Source organism: Coenobita brevimanus, chromosome 92 (genome assembly GCF_032717465.1).
Source record: "Coenobita brevimanus isolate Jiangsu-jjx chromosome 92, ASM3271746v2, whole genome shotgun sequence".
NCBI lineage: Eukaryota > Metazoa > Arthropoda > Malacostraca > Decapoda > Coenobitidae > Coenobita > Coenobita brevimanus.
The window spans coordinates 13,269,699-13,287,198 of NC_137045.1; the positions used below are offsets into that span (position 1 = coordinate 13,269,699).

General features: G+C 37.4%; 1 protein-coding gene across 2 annotated transcripts in view; it reads right to left on the reverse strand.

The window, feature by feature from the left end:
* Nucleotides 1–14,291, reverse strand: part of Rala (Ras-like protein A) — a 29,232-nt gene extending 14,941 nt beyond the window's left edge. The window contains exons 1-5 of one of the 2 annotated variants that reach the window (XM_080282174.1): nt 14,064–14,291; nt 12,359–12,495; nt 11,671–11,742; nt 11,030–11,204; nt 4,758–4,874 (exon numbers count right to left, since the gene is read on the reverse strand). In XM_080282174.1, the coding sequence (XP_080138300.1) occupies nt 4,758–4,874; nt 11,030–11,204; nt 11,671–11,742; nt 12,359–12,495; nt 14,064–14,174 (612 nt within the window). In that variant the 5' untranslated portion in view covers nt 14,175–14,291. The remainder of the gene's footprint in view (nt 1–4,757; nt 4,875–11,029; nt 11,205–11,670; nt 11,743–12,358; nt 12,496–14,063) is intronic. The other variant, XM_080282175.1, reaches the window with a different exon arrangement.
* Nucleotides 14,292–17,500: the final 3,209 nt, after the last annotated feature.

The following is a 17,500-nucleotide window of genomic DNA, read 5'->3' on the forward strand; positions in this document are numbered from 1 at the left end:
ACAAAATTATCCAAATTTTCTCCACTACATAAATCTGTTACTAAACCTTCCAGTTACCCATTCACTACACACAGGAAAAAAAAAAATCAAAATCAACCAAGTATATACTGACTCTACATAATGCTAAATTACATAAGAAGTACAACCACTGGCTCAAGTAAATGGACAAACTTGCCAATTATCACTAGAATACACTCAGGATAAACTACCATACATCTAATGTACTGTATTTACTGTATCACTTACTCTTTTTGCCAGGAATCATTAACCCCTTCAACCAGAGGATGTTCAACATTCCAAAATTTATTCTTAAGTCTAAATGATTTGATCAAACTTATGGAGGATCTGTTGTGGTGAAGAAATATATTATGCCCCTATCTTTTCCCTCCACATCACAAAGTCTTTCCTAAGCTAAACCAAATCATCCAAAGATAACAAGAAGAAACTAAAGAATATCTAAATGGACTGGAGGGTCTAATAATTCCAGGGAAATTTAACCAAAGCACCGTTTTATTAGACTTTGTGATTAGCAATTTTAAAAAATTCATCATTTTAGTAAAAAAAAAAGGAAGCTGTTGTGGTTGTTCGTTGACCCCAGTCTGTGTGGCCTAGCAGACCCATCAACTGTAGGCAAACAACTGCACCTGCAGGGTTCTCCCATGTAGTAAACCAATGTTCAATGGAAAGTAATGGTAAACTGGAAAGTTTATGACAGAACAACCCCCCGGTTCGTCTGTCCTAACACGTTTTTTATTCTCTCGGTAAGCCCTCTTGCTGTTCCCTCTCTCTCATAAATGTCCTAATTAGCAAGTTGATTAACTGAGTCAACTAATTAAAAGACAAATGCCACAGAACAACTACATTCTCTTTCACAATATAATACAGCACCTCAACATGTACTATACCATAACTATCTACCATGCTGAGTCACTGCACTCAAACAACAGTAACCTAAAAACTGCAACAGCCAATACCATTCCTTCCTTGTGAAGTGTAGGATTTGAGGTTAGGCTATCTTTAGGGTAGATGACCAGCCAACATTACTGAAAACCTTAAGATATCTTTCAAGGATTCAAACCAATGGGCATGGCAAATGGTCTTCACCCCAGTGGGTACCTTAAAGTATCAGACCACCAAGTTTTCAGAGAATAAATCAAACTTGTACCACCTAAGTTCTGAAACCAGCTCTATCAAAGTCACAAACTCAGATGTAATATGCTATGGGGAAACAGGTGATATATCAAGAGATAACAGTATATCAAAGCTACCATCCTCTGACCAATGGTAACCTCATAAGTTTAGTACAGCTTAACACACTCTAAATACAACTCGCTAACCATCAACTATGGCCACATTGTAATACAGTTCATCACATCACAATTACTCACCTTATGTCCCTTTCCCTCATAACAAATTTTCAACATAACATCAAAAATGAGACATCTGGGAGCAATCAGCTCAAGTGGCCAGTTTCCAGCAGTCCACCAAATTCACGTCCAAATGGCTCTAGGGCCACAAATGACAATGCCAACATCACTCTGGCTCTTATCTCAAAAACAGCACCTCACAGCCAAAGATAATCCCACAGGTTGAGTGATTAGGCTACATAGGTTGGGTCGTGCATGATGTCTCAATACGAGAGTCATCTTGAGAAGTGAGTAGAGCATGTGGAACAGTGTCACCACTGACAGCAACTATCTGCTGAGGTAGAAATATGCAACACTATGAAAATTGCGTAGGCACTTGCAACTACATTTCTCTGTAATGTAAGTTTACTATAGGAGCTATATCCACAGCCACGGATATTGACGAAAAAGTAAAATGCGTAATGCTGAGTATCACGAACCTCAAACAAAATGTGGCATGCATTTACTTAGTGTACCATTAATCCTTTCCTGCTACTAGAGCTGATATAGCACCGTTCAAGAACTACAAGCTTGTTATGGTGAAGTGATAAACTACAAGTTTGTTACAATGAAGTGATATAGAATGAACTTAAGGCTAATTGACAGCAAGAAAAAGAAACATTATGCCATTTAAAAGTGGATATAATCTGATATAATCAATACTGCACATAAACAACATGAATGAGAAAGAAGGTGACAAAATTCAGGAGATATAATAATGAAAGAATACCAGGCTATATGAGAAAAAAGGTCTCTAAAAAATGATACTCTAACAAATACAAGAAAGTGGAAGTGAATATATATATATATATATATATATATATATATATATATATATATATATATATATATATATATATATATATATATATACTGTATATATATATATATATATATATATATATATATATATATATATATATATATATATATATACTGTATATATATATATATATATATATATATATATATATATATATATATATATATATATATATATATACATATATATATTTATATATATATATACTGTATATATATATATATATATATATATATATGTATATATATATATATATATATATATATATATATATATATATATATATATATATATATACTGTATATATATATATATATATATATATATATATATATATATATACTGTATATATACTGTATATATATATATATATATATATAATATACTGTATATATATATATATATATATATATATATATATATATATATTTCAACAGTGTCAGTTGAACAGTTAGCTCTCAAACAATGAAAGTGTGCTTGTGGATTCATCTGAGGCTTATCTTAGGAATAAGGAAGTGAGGCATGCTGTGAGTACAGTAAAATAAATACAGGTATTGTAATTGCAGACAAAACATAATTAGCTGTAGAACAAAAAGGACTTGTACAGTATGTATAAGGAAAGGAAGAAATGTCTGGGGAAAGAATTATTAAAACCAACAGAAAACACATTCAGTACAATGATACAAGAAAATGACAATGTAGGAAAAATATAATATGGTGCTGCCTCTACTGAACTGAGAACGGTGATTATAAATCATGTTCGTTATAATATCAAAGCGATAACATCTAGTATATGAAGAGAGAATAAGTGTGCCAGTAATCTTTTTAAAGCTGATATTAACATTATTCACGGTTAAGAAAACATGTCTCAAGGAACCAATGGTGGTAGGTGGTTGCAAACACCCTTCATTCATTTAATGTGGTGCTGCCCATTTCTTCCTTCACCTTTATCATTCTTTTTCTCTGTTTGCTCTCCTCTCTTCTTATTCTCCCATTTCATGTGGCTCTACACTAAGTGACAAGCCTAATGGTTTGCCGTAACCTAGGAAACCATTTACTGGGTGGTAACTATTTAACCAAATAACAGCAGGTGAAGCCTGCTATGGTACCCCTGTGAAATGGGTGGATATACACACATGTGACATCTATCTGGGAACCAAACCTCCAAACACTTCCCCACACCTTGGGGGCAGGGTAGCTCAGTGGTTGAGCACTGGACTTAGGACCATGGGATTGAGAGTTCGTGCCCCACCTGGTACCTGCCTGGCTGGGAGACATAGCACTCTCCCGCCACCTTGCAGGGCTATATGATCTATCAAAGTCTAGCTCGGGAAATTTATTTCTTAAAAGAAAAAAAAAAATCCTTTATTCCCCACACCTTGTGGCAAGGCACTGTCAACCACAAGAGAACACCAGTTCACTGCATGGGATGACCCTGCAGGGGCAATTGCTTGCCTGCAGTTGATGGGGCTATTTGCCCAGACAGACTAGGGTTAATTAACAGCAACAACACACGAGATCTAAGTGACACTCATCTTACCAGCTCTCAACAATGTATATGCATTCCGATGGTAACTTCTTATATACTGTATTTATGATTTCAATTATTAATTTTTTAAATAAAATGCCATGGCTTGTCACAGAAATATCCCAAACATGCCAGCCACAATTAGCACTGGACTACAAATATATATATACAGCATATTGGATAATGTATTCTGTCAACAATGGTTAAACTGTACTATGCCATGCAGTATATTTATCATGCAGCATATTCATTCTTGATTTTTCTTGTTTCATCTCACAACAATTATAATGACGTACACAGAGGCAGAAGCACAAATCTGTTGAAAAGCACTGTAACTTCATTATCATATTTTCCTGCAAGGTATCAAAATGTCAGGCAATTCCTCAATGTACACATTCATATAACTGCAAAAAAATTGTTAATAATTCCTTTTCCTTTAATTTACCTTAGTTACGATTACAGTTATGTATGGCACTGTACTTTATGGCAACCCACATTTTCTCCATGTGTTGTATGACTGGTTACAAACACCAAAAAGGAAATGTCCATGTTTTCTCTTCAATGTATCTTCTGAAAGCTGATAATCAGCATAAAATCCTATGATGAACACTTTCAAGAATCCACTGATTATAAATAATCAATTGCATCAAAATAAACTTCATTATTCCAGATACAGGTTTATGACTGAGCAGACAGAATGCTGACAACAATAAATAATATTTAAACACAAAGCATGGTAACAAACAGGGTTAAATGAACCTGAGATGAACTGTATAATGCACACACAAGCAAAGCAAAATAATGGGGAGGGGGGGGGAGGGATAATATTTCAATTGGATAAGCCATGCCACATGAGCCAAACACATCCCTGAACAAACAAGGAGAGGTATGGAAGGTGGCTAAATCTACAATCTAACCTACTATATATTAAACCGAGCCACTTCTTGGATTACTGCAGTGCAAACAAGGAAAAACTTTCTAACTATTGACAGAGGCTGACCTAAAGAATGCAGCACTTGGGCTTTTTCCTCTTGCCAGGATCTTTACCCTTCCCATTGGTGTTCTTATTGTCTTCCAATTTGCGAGAGCGAATTTCTCGCATCAAATCAAAGAAAACCTGTTGGTGTGGGAAACAGGATGTTAGAACAGAGACAGCAGGAGCATCCATCATCTTGTCATACTGATGAGGTTCCTAAGGCACATTAACACAAAAAAGGATGGTTAACAACCAAATAAATATCCCTACACAACATATATGATTAATCCACAAATTCTTTATCAAAGTACAGACAAAATTATAAATTGGTGAATTATTAGTTCAACTTAGTCAAATAAAAAAGTTAAATAATTATTAAACCTCATGCTCAATGTGTAGAAATTTAAACTCAGACTCATTAAATAGATGTACCTCATACAGTACTGTACCTGCACAAACTGTTTAAATTGTACAGTACCGTACAAGCAGATGACCTGGATACAAACAGGTCATCCCCCTGGTTTCATATATACATAATGTTCTCACGGTTGTTAAAACACAACACTGCTGACAGACTGAAATCCATAAAATTTATCCAAATAACATTAATGGCATGCAAACAAAATTATTAGAGAATATTATCAGCTTCTAAATCTGATGCCCTCTGTCCCTGTATACCAGCACTCCATTCAAATGAAGATGCTGATGAATTAAAAGCAAAATAATAAAGGTACCAGAAAACTGCACAGCAGAATCTTATGAAATTCATCCAATATCCAGTATCAATGTATAAGTGACTTTCACTACAAGTTTTGACAACCTTCCAAGTACTGTACATGGAACTGTGATGTCTTCTAACGAAAGAATTACAGTACACAGGTTTCAGTTTATCTGAATGCCTTTGGTTAAAAAAAAAAAAAAAAAAAACACACACACACACACGATCTAGGCTGTTGTTTTGAAAAACCAACGAATCAAATACAAAGCAGTGTCTCTCAGTCCAAAAGATATGATCATCTTCCTAACTCTATTTTCTCTGACAAATGGGGTGGGTAGGATCCAGGAAGGAAAAAAGAAAAGCCATAAATGTTAAAGAGCTATCAACAGACTACTCAGTGAAACAGGCCATACATCCATCACTAATCATTCAAGCTTTCAAAAATTCACAACCCCAACATAATCCAGCATATGCAGAGTATTCTTATAAAAATAAATGTGACAGAAAACTGGGGAAGAAAAATATAAAGATATCTGGCAACAATGAAGACAGTGAAGATGGAATAAAGACAAAAACAGGTGACCTATAAAAAAAGAAATGAGGTGACCTATAAAAAAAGAAATGATAAGGTAACAATAGGGAGTAGAAGAACCAGGAAGAATTATGTGGGGTCAGGGAAGGTGGGAAGACCTGAATATATCTGCAATAAAGTGAAAATGGTCAACATCTCTACTGAAAATCTTAGCTTCACTTTCTTTCTGGAAAGATCTAGGTATCACAAAAATTTATGATATGAATATACAAAAGTTACAATAAGCTAAATTTTATTTGTAAACTACAATCAACTGTTCGTAGTGTGCTTTGACTTTTCTCATGAACTGAGAAAGCTTTCAGATACTGTACTTAGTTCACATAACACACTGAAATATTCTCTTGCATGATATCTATGGAAACAATGTCAATATCAGAAAGATATTAACAATGTACTGTACTAGTGAACTAGACCATTTATGTACAAGACAGGACATCTGTGCAAAAGTTAAAATTCAATGTCTTATTTACATTATAGTAATTTTATACAATAAATGGGATATTCCATACTTTGCTGCATACGATGAAAGCTGATTCATCTTTATGATAATCAATGGTTCATAATAAACAATTTAATTTATACAGTATTTTACATGATCCAGGTACTACATTTACAAGGACTGGCTAAATAATAAATAACCTACAGTTAGTTCTACACCACAAAATTTAGTCCCCTTACATGTACAATTAACTTAATTATGATAAGAAGTTACATGATAATGGTGTACACAGTACAGGGTAATAAAATGACTAAAAAAGACACTCTCATGAGTTTTTTGGTGACTTCATCCTGAAATTAAAGATTCAATGAAAACACTAAAATATATAAAACACATATAACATAAGCACTGTACAATTAGTTTTGCATAGGTGGGTATTAACCGATGAGAAATTGAAAAGCACCTAAATGAAAATACACTGTGATGCAGTAAAACACATCAGCCAACATGTCAATGAAAAGCTCTGGGCAACAACAACAACAACAAAATGAAACAGAGTATTCATCACAAAGTACTGGTAATAAGTGAGAAAAAAAACACATCGTGCAAAAACAAAATTATCACGGAACCTTTCTAACATTATAATGAGAGATACAAGTTCCAACAGAAACTTCTGGCCGTAAATACTGATGATATATATACTCCACACCCAAATTCTTGTGTATTTACAACATGGCTTAGTCACTGTTATTGATGTCTACCATGCATCATCTTCTTTGTCTACTCATCCATGAAATATCAGTTTTTTTACATCTACTGAATGCATGGTTGATTTCTAAACTCAAGAAGCAGCCAATGTGTCTGCATTTCTCACACCAGCAAAATGACCTGTCCACATAATTAACAAGATACAGTACTGTATAAAGGCGTAATGTGTGTGTATATACATGTATATATACTCTCAATTATCCGGCATAATTCATCCAAGCCCTACGTCGGACACTGCAAAATGCCAGATATTGCATAGTGCCCCCATCAGCTCAATATTGGGCACTGAGCCGAATAATGTGTTATGTCTCAATTTTCTATCCTAAAAGCTTTCCCGTGAGTAAAAGACGATACTGTAATTAGAAATAAAATACAATAATCACAAAATACAGTGATACAGTGCCGGTTGGCTACCGTTTACAAGCTGGTTGATACACCTCGATGCCTGATATTGCATAGAACTGCCAGTCACATCCTGTTTTGGTGCTAGATATTTGCATAATTTCACCAACTATTGCATTAATGGAGCCGAGCCAGCAGCGTCGGATATTGTGACGGCAGATAATTGAGGGTTTGCTGTATGTACAGTAAACCCTCGATATAATGAACCCCAGTATTGTGAATTTCGGATACAACAAACGGCCACGTTGCGACCGAATTTCCCCTGGATTTTGCGAACGAAGGTCGCTAAATGAGGGGGAAGTTCAGGAATCTGCCTACAATGGCAGAGTAAGTGTACTGTAACAGTACTACATTATAATGTATTCTTATTATAGGTATTGTATTTATAAGTACAATTTCATACAGTATTGTATTTACATGTTCAGCTTCAAAAACCATTGAATTCTCCATGTAGTTTAGGTTGTCTGTGCATCTGAGCATGTAGGACTGAACGGCTCCCCTTACATACCGAACTGAGTTCGGTAATCCCTCAGAAATACCAACCCCTAGTATTTAGCGAACTTTTGGATATAGAGACCCACCCCTCCCCCCAATTAGTTCGTTATATCAAGGATTTACTATATATCTATCTTGCTATCTATTTATCTATCTATCTATCTACCTATATATATATATATATATTATATATATATATATATATATATATATATATACATTTTATATATATACTGTATATATATATATATATATATATATATATACAGTATATATATATACTGTATATATATATATATATATATATATATATATATACTGTATATATATATATATATATACTGTTTACATATAGTAGGTACGCACAGTACGCAAGTTCACAACGCAAATCGCATAGTATGCGAGGGCCTATTTTTTATCAAATTTTAGTGTACTGTATTTTTTAATAGTACGCGAACTGAATTCGTAATAGGCGAGATGGCAGTGAAGAGTGACCTAAATCTGGGGTTACCCCGAGGCCAATGCAAAGCAGGAGACCACAGCAGAACAGCCAGCAGCACCAATGATGGAGAGTGGAGTCTTGTCGATTATGGGGATCAGCCGGGTACCGTGTGCCCTAGATAAATTCAAGGACGAATTCAAGGACATCGAACACTGTCAGTTGCGAGTGGAGGAAGTGATGGCTTCACTGGACAGAACCTTCTGCTATTACACAGACAGGCACAACCAGGAGGTTAACAGAAGGAAGCAAACCCTCATCACCCATTACCTGCAGCCTCAAGATAGTGAGGATCACTCCCTTCAACATCAGAAGAGCCATTTCCTAGGGTGGATCAAGAGGATGATGCGATCTCTGAGGTGTCAGAAATAGACTTTGAAGGGTTTATGAACAAAATGAGTACATTAGCTAATGAAAGTGTCGAAAGTGCTAGTGACGAGAGTGGTGAGGAAAGTGGTGTGTCAGGTGGTGTGGCGGATGGTGCACGAGGTGCATGCTAGGTGCCTCACCCTGCCTTGGATCCGCTTCTTATGTCCATCAAGCCTGTTGTCCTCTTGGGTTATGATGGACAGCCATATTCTTCTTGGTTTAGTTAAGCCATATCCTTGTTGATTTAGTAAAGACATAATCTCATTGGTTTACTTTATCATAGGCAATATGTCTTAGACAGTTTTCCTGTACAGTACAGTACTTAGGTCTGAAAGGAGTCTCAAGGGTTACTGATGAATGGGGGTGCCGCCCACATGTAATTTTTCCCATAAGTTTATGTACTCACAGTACGCAAATTCCTAGTACGCGCTCTCCTTTGCCGCTCATAAACTTACGTCCTACAAGTGCCTACTGTATAGAGAGAGAGAGAGAGAGAGAGAGAGAGTGACGTCTCTGTGGTACAGCGGTAGAGTGTGCGTTTTCGTACATGGGTGAACGAGGGTTCGTACCCTGCCAGGGTAATAAACTTTGGAAGTGTTCTTCCGGCCACGAACTGCTTTGGTGGACATGAGAGGTCCTGTGGTTGAACCAGTGTCGTGTACTACAAAGTATGCTTGCACCCAGTTGGCTTGCACTGGCCGATTTCACTTGGTTCACAGACTACACGCACATCCAAAGCCATTCCAACATTACAAACACACTTACAAGCACTTCTCACCCTACATACAATCTCTACCTGACAGCCTAAGCCACTTGGTAGAGATACATAGGCTGTATCGTCCCCACTTCGGCTGGGATAGGCCAGTCCTGCAGTGGATACTCAAACGGATGCTGCTGCTGCTGATGATGATATATAGCCATTAAAAGTAATCTGACCACCAATAATCCGAATATCTCAATACTCCGAATTTTTCAGGGCAGCTGATAATTTTAAGTGCAGTAATAAATTTAGGTGTACTGAGTGAAAATTAAGTGAATTACAGTAAGTTACTGTTGAGTGAACTGAGTGAAAACTAAGTGAATCAAGTGGATTTTTTCTCTGGGGTTTATCTACGGATTTATCTGGCTCAGACTTGCTCTTGTACATGGATGTACTGTACCTGCCTACAATTATTCAGCTACACTTCTATGCATTTCCAGTGTGTAAAACAATAACCCATATCATTTTAAGTGTTCACTTAATGATCAAGTACATATTTCTAATGTTTACAGAGGTCCCTCCCCATAGTCAGAAACAAACAATACTGTACTTCAAAAGACCCTCGGTCCCCTGCCATTCAGATTACAGGACTTTTACTGTATACAGTATATACACACACAGTACAGGCAGAGAGAGAGATAGACTGATTAATTACTGGTAGGTGTGGGAGTTCACCATCCACTTACTCGAAGTAGTGCTGCTCTCAGGTTCCTGCCCTTTCCTCCCTTCTTTCCTTCCTTCCTCTTCTGTCTTTCTTTCCTTCATTCCTTTCTCTTCCTTCTTTCTACGGGTGACTCTTCACTAAGTGACAAGCCAAATGGTTTCCTGTACACTAGGAAACCATTTACTACACTTGGTGGTAACCATATAACCAAATTATGGCACCTGATGGCTTAGTGAGCAATTAAGATGTTCCAGTCAAATTGAGCCTGTGAAGGTTTATATCCAAGGGATGGTTGGAGTTTACTGCTCATATAATGCCAATCAGGGATGAGTGAGGCTGGTCACACTCATCGTAAATGTCAGGACCTTTAGCCCAGGGCTCCTACGCACCTCATGGGGCAACACTGGATTAGATGATGGATGGATGGATACAGTAGTTATTTCTAACTCGCAGAATTCTCAAATCGTGGTGTGTGCTTAGTCTCATCAAGCTATGATTTAAGAGATTCCAATGAATATATATATATATACCACCTCATGTATCAATGGGGGTGGTCTGTGCAAATCTCTTTACATAAACACACAACCTACCTTATCCACATTGTGCCGCGTCTTGGCAGAGGTCTCAACGTATGGGACACCCCACTGACTGGCTCGGTTCTTAGCCTCCTCCTCTGACACTTTCCTCCGTTCAGTCAAGTCAGCTTTGTTACCAACCAGCAAGAAGGGTATGTGATCATCATTTTTCACACGCAGTATCTGTTCTCTACAGGAACAAAAAGGGGAAAACAATTACTGTATTTGTACAGACCTTACTTCCCCTGTGATAAAGGTGTGTTAGGAGCTTTATCAAAGGGTGGAAATACTGGTACTGAGAAGTGTGAGGAGAGGGATAACAGTATCTCTTAGGTGAAGGATAGACATGCACATCTGAAAAATGCGTTACCCTTGCATCCAACAGACTTCAAAATAAGTGCTGTTAGTAAGGCATATTTGTAATATCATGACTGTGAGATGCATTTTTTAACATTTTCTTAATGATTGAGAAAAGGCTGACAAAATATGGAATAAAAACAGAAGAATGCTACTAAGTGAAAGTGAAGTAAAAGATTGACAGAATGACTAATCTGAGAACATCAAACATTCAACATACTGTATAACAACCAATATATCACATAAATATACAGTACAACAGGTATAACAATAAACAGGCACATACTGTACTTTCTAACCTGAATTCTTGCGTGGCCTGGAATGAATCATCTTCAGTAATGGAGAAAACGCACAAAAATCCTTCCCCTGATCTGAAATGATACCGGTATGGATTAAGTATTAATAAAACTTATGAGAAAATCAGATATTATTCATCATATCATCACAAAATTGAATACTGTATAAGCTTTCACTCCTTCAATTCAGGTGACACCCTTTTTGTTTCATTTTTGTTGCTACCAGGTGATTTTATTCAGCTAAAGAAAAACACGTTGTACTGAAGTGGTTTATTAAGGCTACATCTAACAGTTCAAGGTTGAAACCTATCCTAAGCCAAATACAGTAAAACCATCAGAGCATGGCAAGAATAATATGAGAGACATCACAGGCTTACAGGGTTAAAATCTACTTAATTTCAACTTGTAACTCCCTTAAAACAAATTTTTTCCAGTTCAAGACTCATGCAGACACTGACGAATTACAAAAAGCAGTCAGCTAACTACTGAACAGAGAATTCATTACGACAGTCCTTAATGGAGAAAAAGAAATACAGTATTACATGGATAAAGCTGCTAACAAAGGTGAAGGTCTACCACCTACATGTCAACTAAAAATAAAAATAAAAATCAATAAACATACTGTATATATAACTATATACAGTATATACACAGTAGCAGTATTATTTCAGATCTACTGTGCTAATCATACCGAAAGTAATTGTCTCTGATAGCAGCATAATCTTCTTGACCAGCTGTATCTAGAATGTCAATCTGAACTTCCTCTCCATCCAACACAACTTTCTTCCGATAGCTGTCTGCCTTAGTTGGTTCATAATCTTCCACAAACTGAAATATAAAGAATACTGTGTATATTTTGTTTCTTCTGCATACACTATATGACTAAAAACTGTTTTCACTGATAAATATACTCCAAGGACATCCATACCATGTATGTATGAATATGTTTTGATTAAAAACAAACATGAAGTAAACTCTGCCTACCTGGCACAGACATTTGTTGGAATAATGAAAATTCTGAACTACTGTATCTGAAGCTTATGATAAAGAGAATTCTGAAAATATCTTTACTATTTCCTAAAACAAAACCGGAATAATGTTTCTCGTCTTTATATAAAAATTCAACACATTTATAAATCTAGTAAAGTACTGCATATAATACCATGAGTCTAATTACAGTACTGGTACCTTACTTTGCTGATGCCTTTTCCCCTCATAAGAACTCTCCCAGAGAGGTGAAAGATGTCATGAAAATCCTGGTGGTTTGGTGGGTAATTAAGGCACTCCAATTGGACTAAGCCTGTGTAGGTTTATGTCCAAGGGGTGGTTGGGATTTATTGCTCACGTAAACCCACTCAAGGATGAATGGGGCTGGTCACTCTCATCTTAAATGTCAGGACCACCTTGTCTAGCCCCAGGTTCCTACACTCTTCATGGGACAACAAAGGATTAGATGATGAATGAAGTGAAGGATGAAATTTTTCCCAAATAATTAGCTAATAACTTAACCCTTTGCTAGAACTACTTGGGAAAAAATAAAAGCTAGGTATTAAAGACTTATCCATTCATCTATCATCTAATCCTATGCCGCCCAATGAAGAGCGTAGAAGCCCAGGGCTAGGCAAGTTGGTCCCGACAGTTAAGATGAGAGTGAACAGCTTCGCTCATCCCTGAGTGGCATTACGTGAGCAATAAACCCCAACCATCCCTTGGACATAAACCCACACAGGCTCAATCCTATTGGAGCACTTTAATTACCTACTCAACCAGCAGGCACCATAATTTTCTTATATGGTTACCACCCAGAGTAGTAAATGGTTTCCTGGTGTAGAGGAAACATTTGGCTTGTCACTCAGTGTACAGTCACCCATAAACAGAAGGAAGAGGAAAGAACAAAGGAAAGAAATACAGAAGAAGAAGTGTAAAGTCACCCGTAGGCAGACAGGAGAGAAAAGAATGAAGGAATGAAAAACAGAGGAGGAAGGAAGGAAGAGAGGAAAGGGTGGACACCCACAGCAGCACTACATTGAGTGAATGGATGGTGAACACCCCCACCTACCACATAACAGTACAATTATCAGCATGAACTATGACACTCAGTATATAAGTGACTGAGTTTCCAGCCTAAAAGTGATAACATGTGGGTGGTTATCAAACCTGTGGCCACACATTTTTCTTATGGTAAAAGCTCCAAAGGTTAATAGTACCCAGACATCTATTACCTCAAGCTACCACTGCTGATGATGGGAAACTTACTGAACTGAATACTGAAGCTGCTATTAAGAGTTCAGAGTTAATCAAGTTGTGGCATGGTGATAGCCTCTAAGTGCTAGACACCATTCACCTATATACTACTCTACATAAAAAGAAATACAGATTACTTTGGTAGTACTGACCTCATCATACATGAATTGTAGAGTGAGTGCTGACTTTCCCACACCTCCAGAGCCCACCATGATGACTTTGTGTAAGGCAGGGGCAGGTGGGTTCTTCTTTGCTCCCGACATGGTTGCTGTGGTAGTTTTGGTACTTGTGGAGGCTGGGCTTCTGCCCGTGGAGGTGCGTGCTGCCAAGGAAGCAAGATAGCGCTGAGCACGTGGTATTGGCTGTCGAAGGGCAGTCACCACTCGTGCCACAAGGCCACTCCACGCTTCCTTCCTGCTGGAGTGTTGCTGTGAGCGTGAAGGTGGTGGTGGAGGGTCAGCAGGGTAATACACACCTGGGGTGCGACCGTCACGGCTGTAGCTGCTCCTGTTCACAGATCTTAGTCCTGACTCCCTGTGGCTTACGCTACTAATGCTGGAAAAAAAAAAACTCTGGTTAGTGTCTTAATTCCAGTGTTGTGAACGGTTCAAATGGGGGACTTATACACACATTTTCAAGATGTGGTATAATTATTCCATTCTAATCAAGTGCTTTATCTTTGATCACTGCATTCACCCATTCATTTACAAATGTATTTTAATTTACAGTATTCTACCAATATCCACGCGATTGTATTCAATTTTGGCTTCTCATATGGCACAGGTTAAAAATAAGATCCATTAACAATTCAGGATGATGGTATGCATTCCATTCATGACCACCATCACCAGATAATTCTATTTAGCTTGGCAGCAATATCCAGTAGTGAAGGAGTTAAAAAATAAAAATTTAAGAGGAGTCAGCATGAGAACAAACACTTGGAATACATATTGCAAAGTAAAATGAAAACTTGGTATCAAGCAGTTGCACTAAAATACACTCATTTAGAACATAAACTTTTGCATGTCATATTTACTTGATAGGTAGGCGCTGGGCAAGGGATGGTGGTACCGATATATCACAGTGACTTTGTTGCCTGGTTATACAAAAATCCCTAAACTCCCTCCCCATCCCCTGAAAGAGGATGGCAGACTGCAGGAGAACTACAACTTTAGCCTACAGTCCACTGGGTTCACATTCAGATGAGCCTGGAGCCACAACACCAACATGACAGGCTACACAGGGCCTGCTAGCTACACACACACCAATGTGTCTTTTCTCTCCCACCATCCTACCCACTCACACAGTTACTGATACTCATTTATAATATTCTTGGACACCAATCTAAAATATATTGTGCATACAATTCAGCTATTCCTGAAAAAAGTTTAATCGTAAAATATATTTAATGATCACTGCCACTAGGTAATAGATCCTCTGATCATGCACTTACTGCACCAGTACATACCAGCATGCATGTATACAGAAATACAGTATAGTTAGGTAGACAGATAACTGCAGATACCATAAACCGTGACATACTGTATTACCACAGTGCAGCGTGAGAGGTCACAAAAATGGGGGCTAAAAATACCGACATAGCCAATGAAGCCATCTGTGGACCAGTGGCAAGCATACTGGTAGGGTACCTTATTTCAGGGCTACGGTTATAAACATAAGCTACAGTGTTGTTTCTTATTTTACAGTACTGTACCCTTGTTACAGGAAAGACTTCTCTTGTTCAAGGGATTAATCAAGGCTAAGTGTAACCCCTTTAGTTCAAACAATGCATGGAAAGCTGTGCAAAATCACAGGAAGATAAACAAAATATATACCATCCCACTGACAGGGTTAATACAGTGTAATCAGGTTCAGATAGTTTATTCCTTTTAATACCTGTTGGTTATGGAATTTATACATGAGTGGTGAACAAAGAAAACAAGCTGACTGTTCATCAATATCTGTCTTTGCTCACAATCTATAATAACCTACATAAAGCCTAAGAGTACAACTGCATGCATAATTTATCAACAATAATCACAATGAGACATTACAGTGGTGGAATTGTGAGTAAAGGTGCCAGTCAAGATGAAGGTGCCAGTCAAGATGAAGGCAACTGGAGTTTTTTCAATTAAGTAATGCCTTCCAGTGAGTAGGCTGGTCATCTACCCTTATCTGCTCTGAACCATGGTAGCTCTGCCTTGGGTTCTTGCACTTCAGAAGGGTGTAATATGAGACTGGCAGTTAACTACTCTTTTAATATACCCTACAGTAGATAATTTGGAACAAGGCAACCCTAATCATTACTAATGAAATGGAGAGAAGGAAAAGGGGAACACAATGTCCATCCACACGCTGCTGCTAAACAACAACTTTTTCAAATCACAATGACAACATAATAATATAAGTTCTTTCTGATCTCAATGACGTTATATTTTAAAAACTAAGAAATTATACATGCAACCACAAGTAAGAATGAAAAAGAAATCTACAGGCCATGCATTCAAGTGGCAGAAACTTGAGAGCCAACCACCAAGTCATGCAACTGTATGAACCTGACAAGACTGTCTGAATGTATCAGTCAAGTGGTCAACTGTCACCGACCACCACAATCTCCACCCACTTACCTCCATTCATACTCATCCTTGCTGACAATACCTTTCCCTCCATTATAATTTAACTCCTTCAGTACTAATGTGACTTTATTCTTGCTACCATCGTTCAGTAATATTCAGTTCAGTGAGAGGCAATCTTCATCAACCTCTTCACTGTAAAACATGTCTTTTATATTTTCTTCCTACAACTGTCAAACAATTTATTCAGCATAAATAAAATAATTAATTCAACTTCTGGGAGAACCTTTCTTGTGAAGGGTTAGTAACAATCACCACTAACACTTTAGGATGACTGATGGCATTTTTTTTTTTTTTTAATATAATTCTCTTCAGTTAAAGATAATATTATCCGGCTTAAAGAATTCTCAAACTGAAGTCAATCCCTTCAAGTGCATGTGTTGTTTTGCATTTTATTCTTGCTACCTCCTGGTGATTTTACCTAAGAAAAATTTTTCAAACTGGAGGGTTTAGATTAAGCATTCACTTAAATCCCTTCACAATAGCAGATCTCCCTAAGGCTGAATAAAATAATTTGGTGGTAGGAAGACTAAATTAAGGAAACAAAACACTTGACTGACAGAATTAAATGTGCACCCATTCATCTACACCCACCCACATCCATCCACCATCACCACCCCAGGGGATTTTTATTTAATTCCGATCAGGCGTCTCATGGATGATTTTATTCCATATCCAAGACACCTCCCCCAGAAGGTGAAGAGGTTAAAGCACTGCAAGAGCAGGGGGGAGGAGGAGGTAGGTGTATTACAAACCCATGTCTGTGTAAGAGTTAATGAGGATCGGGTGTGACTGTGCAAAAAAGCCTATCCAACCATGCAACAGGTGAAGCAGTGTGTGTGTGTGTGTGTGTGTTAATTGTGTGGGGTGGAAGGGGGGGGTTTCATGTGTACACTGTTATAGTGGGGTGGTGTTTTAGTGACTTCCTTGTAGACCCAGCGGCACCCTCCTGTGTG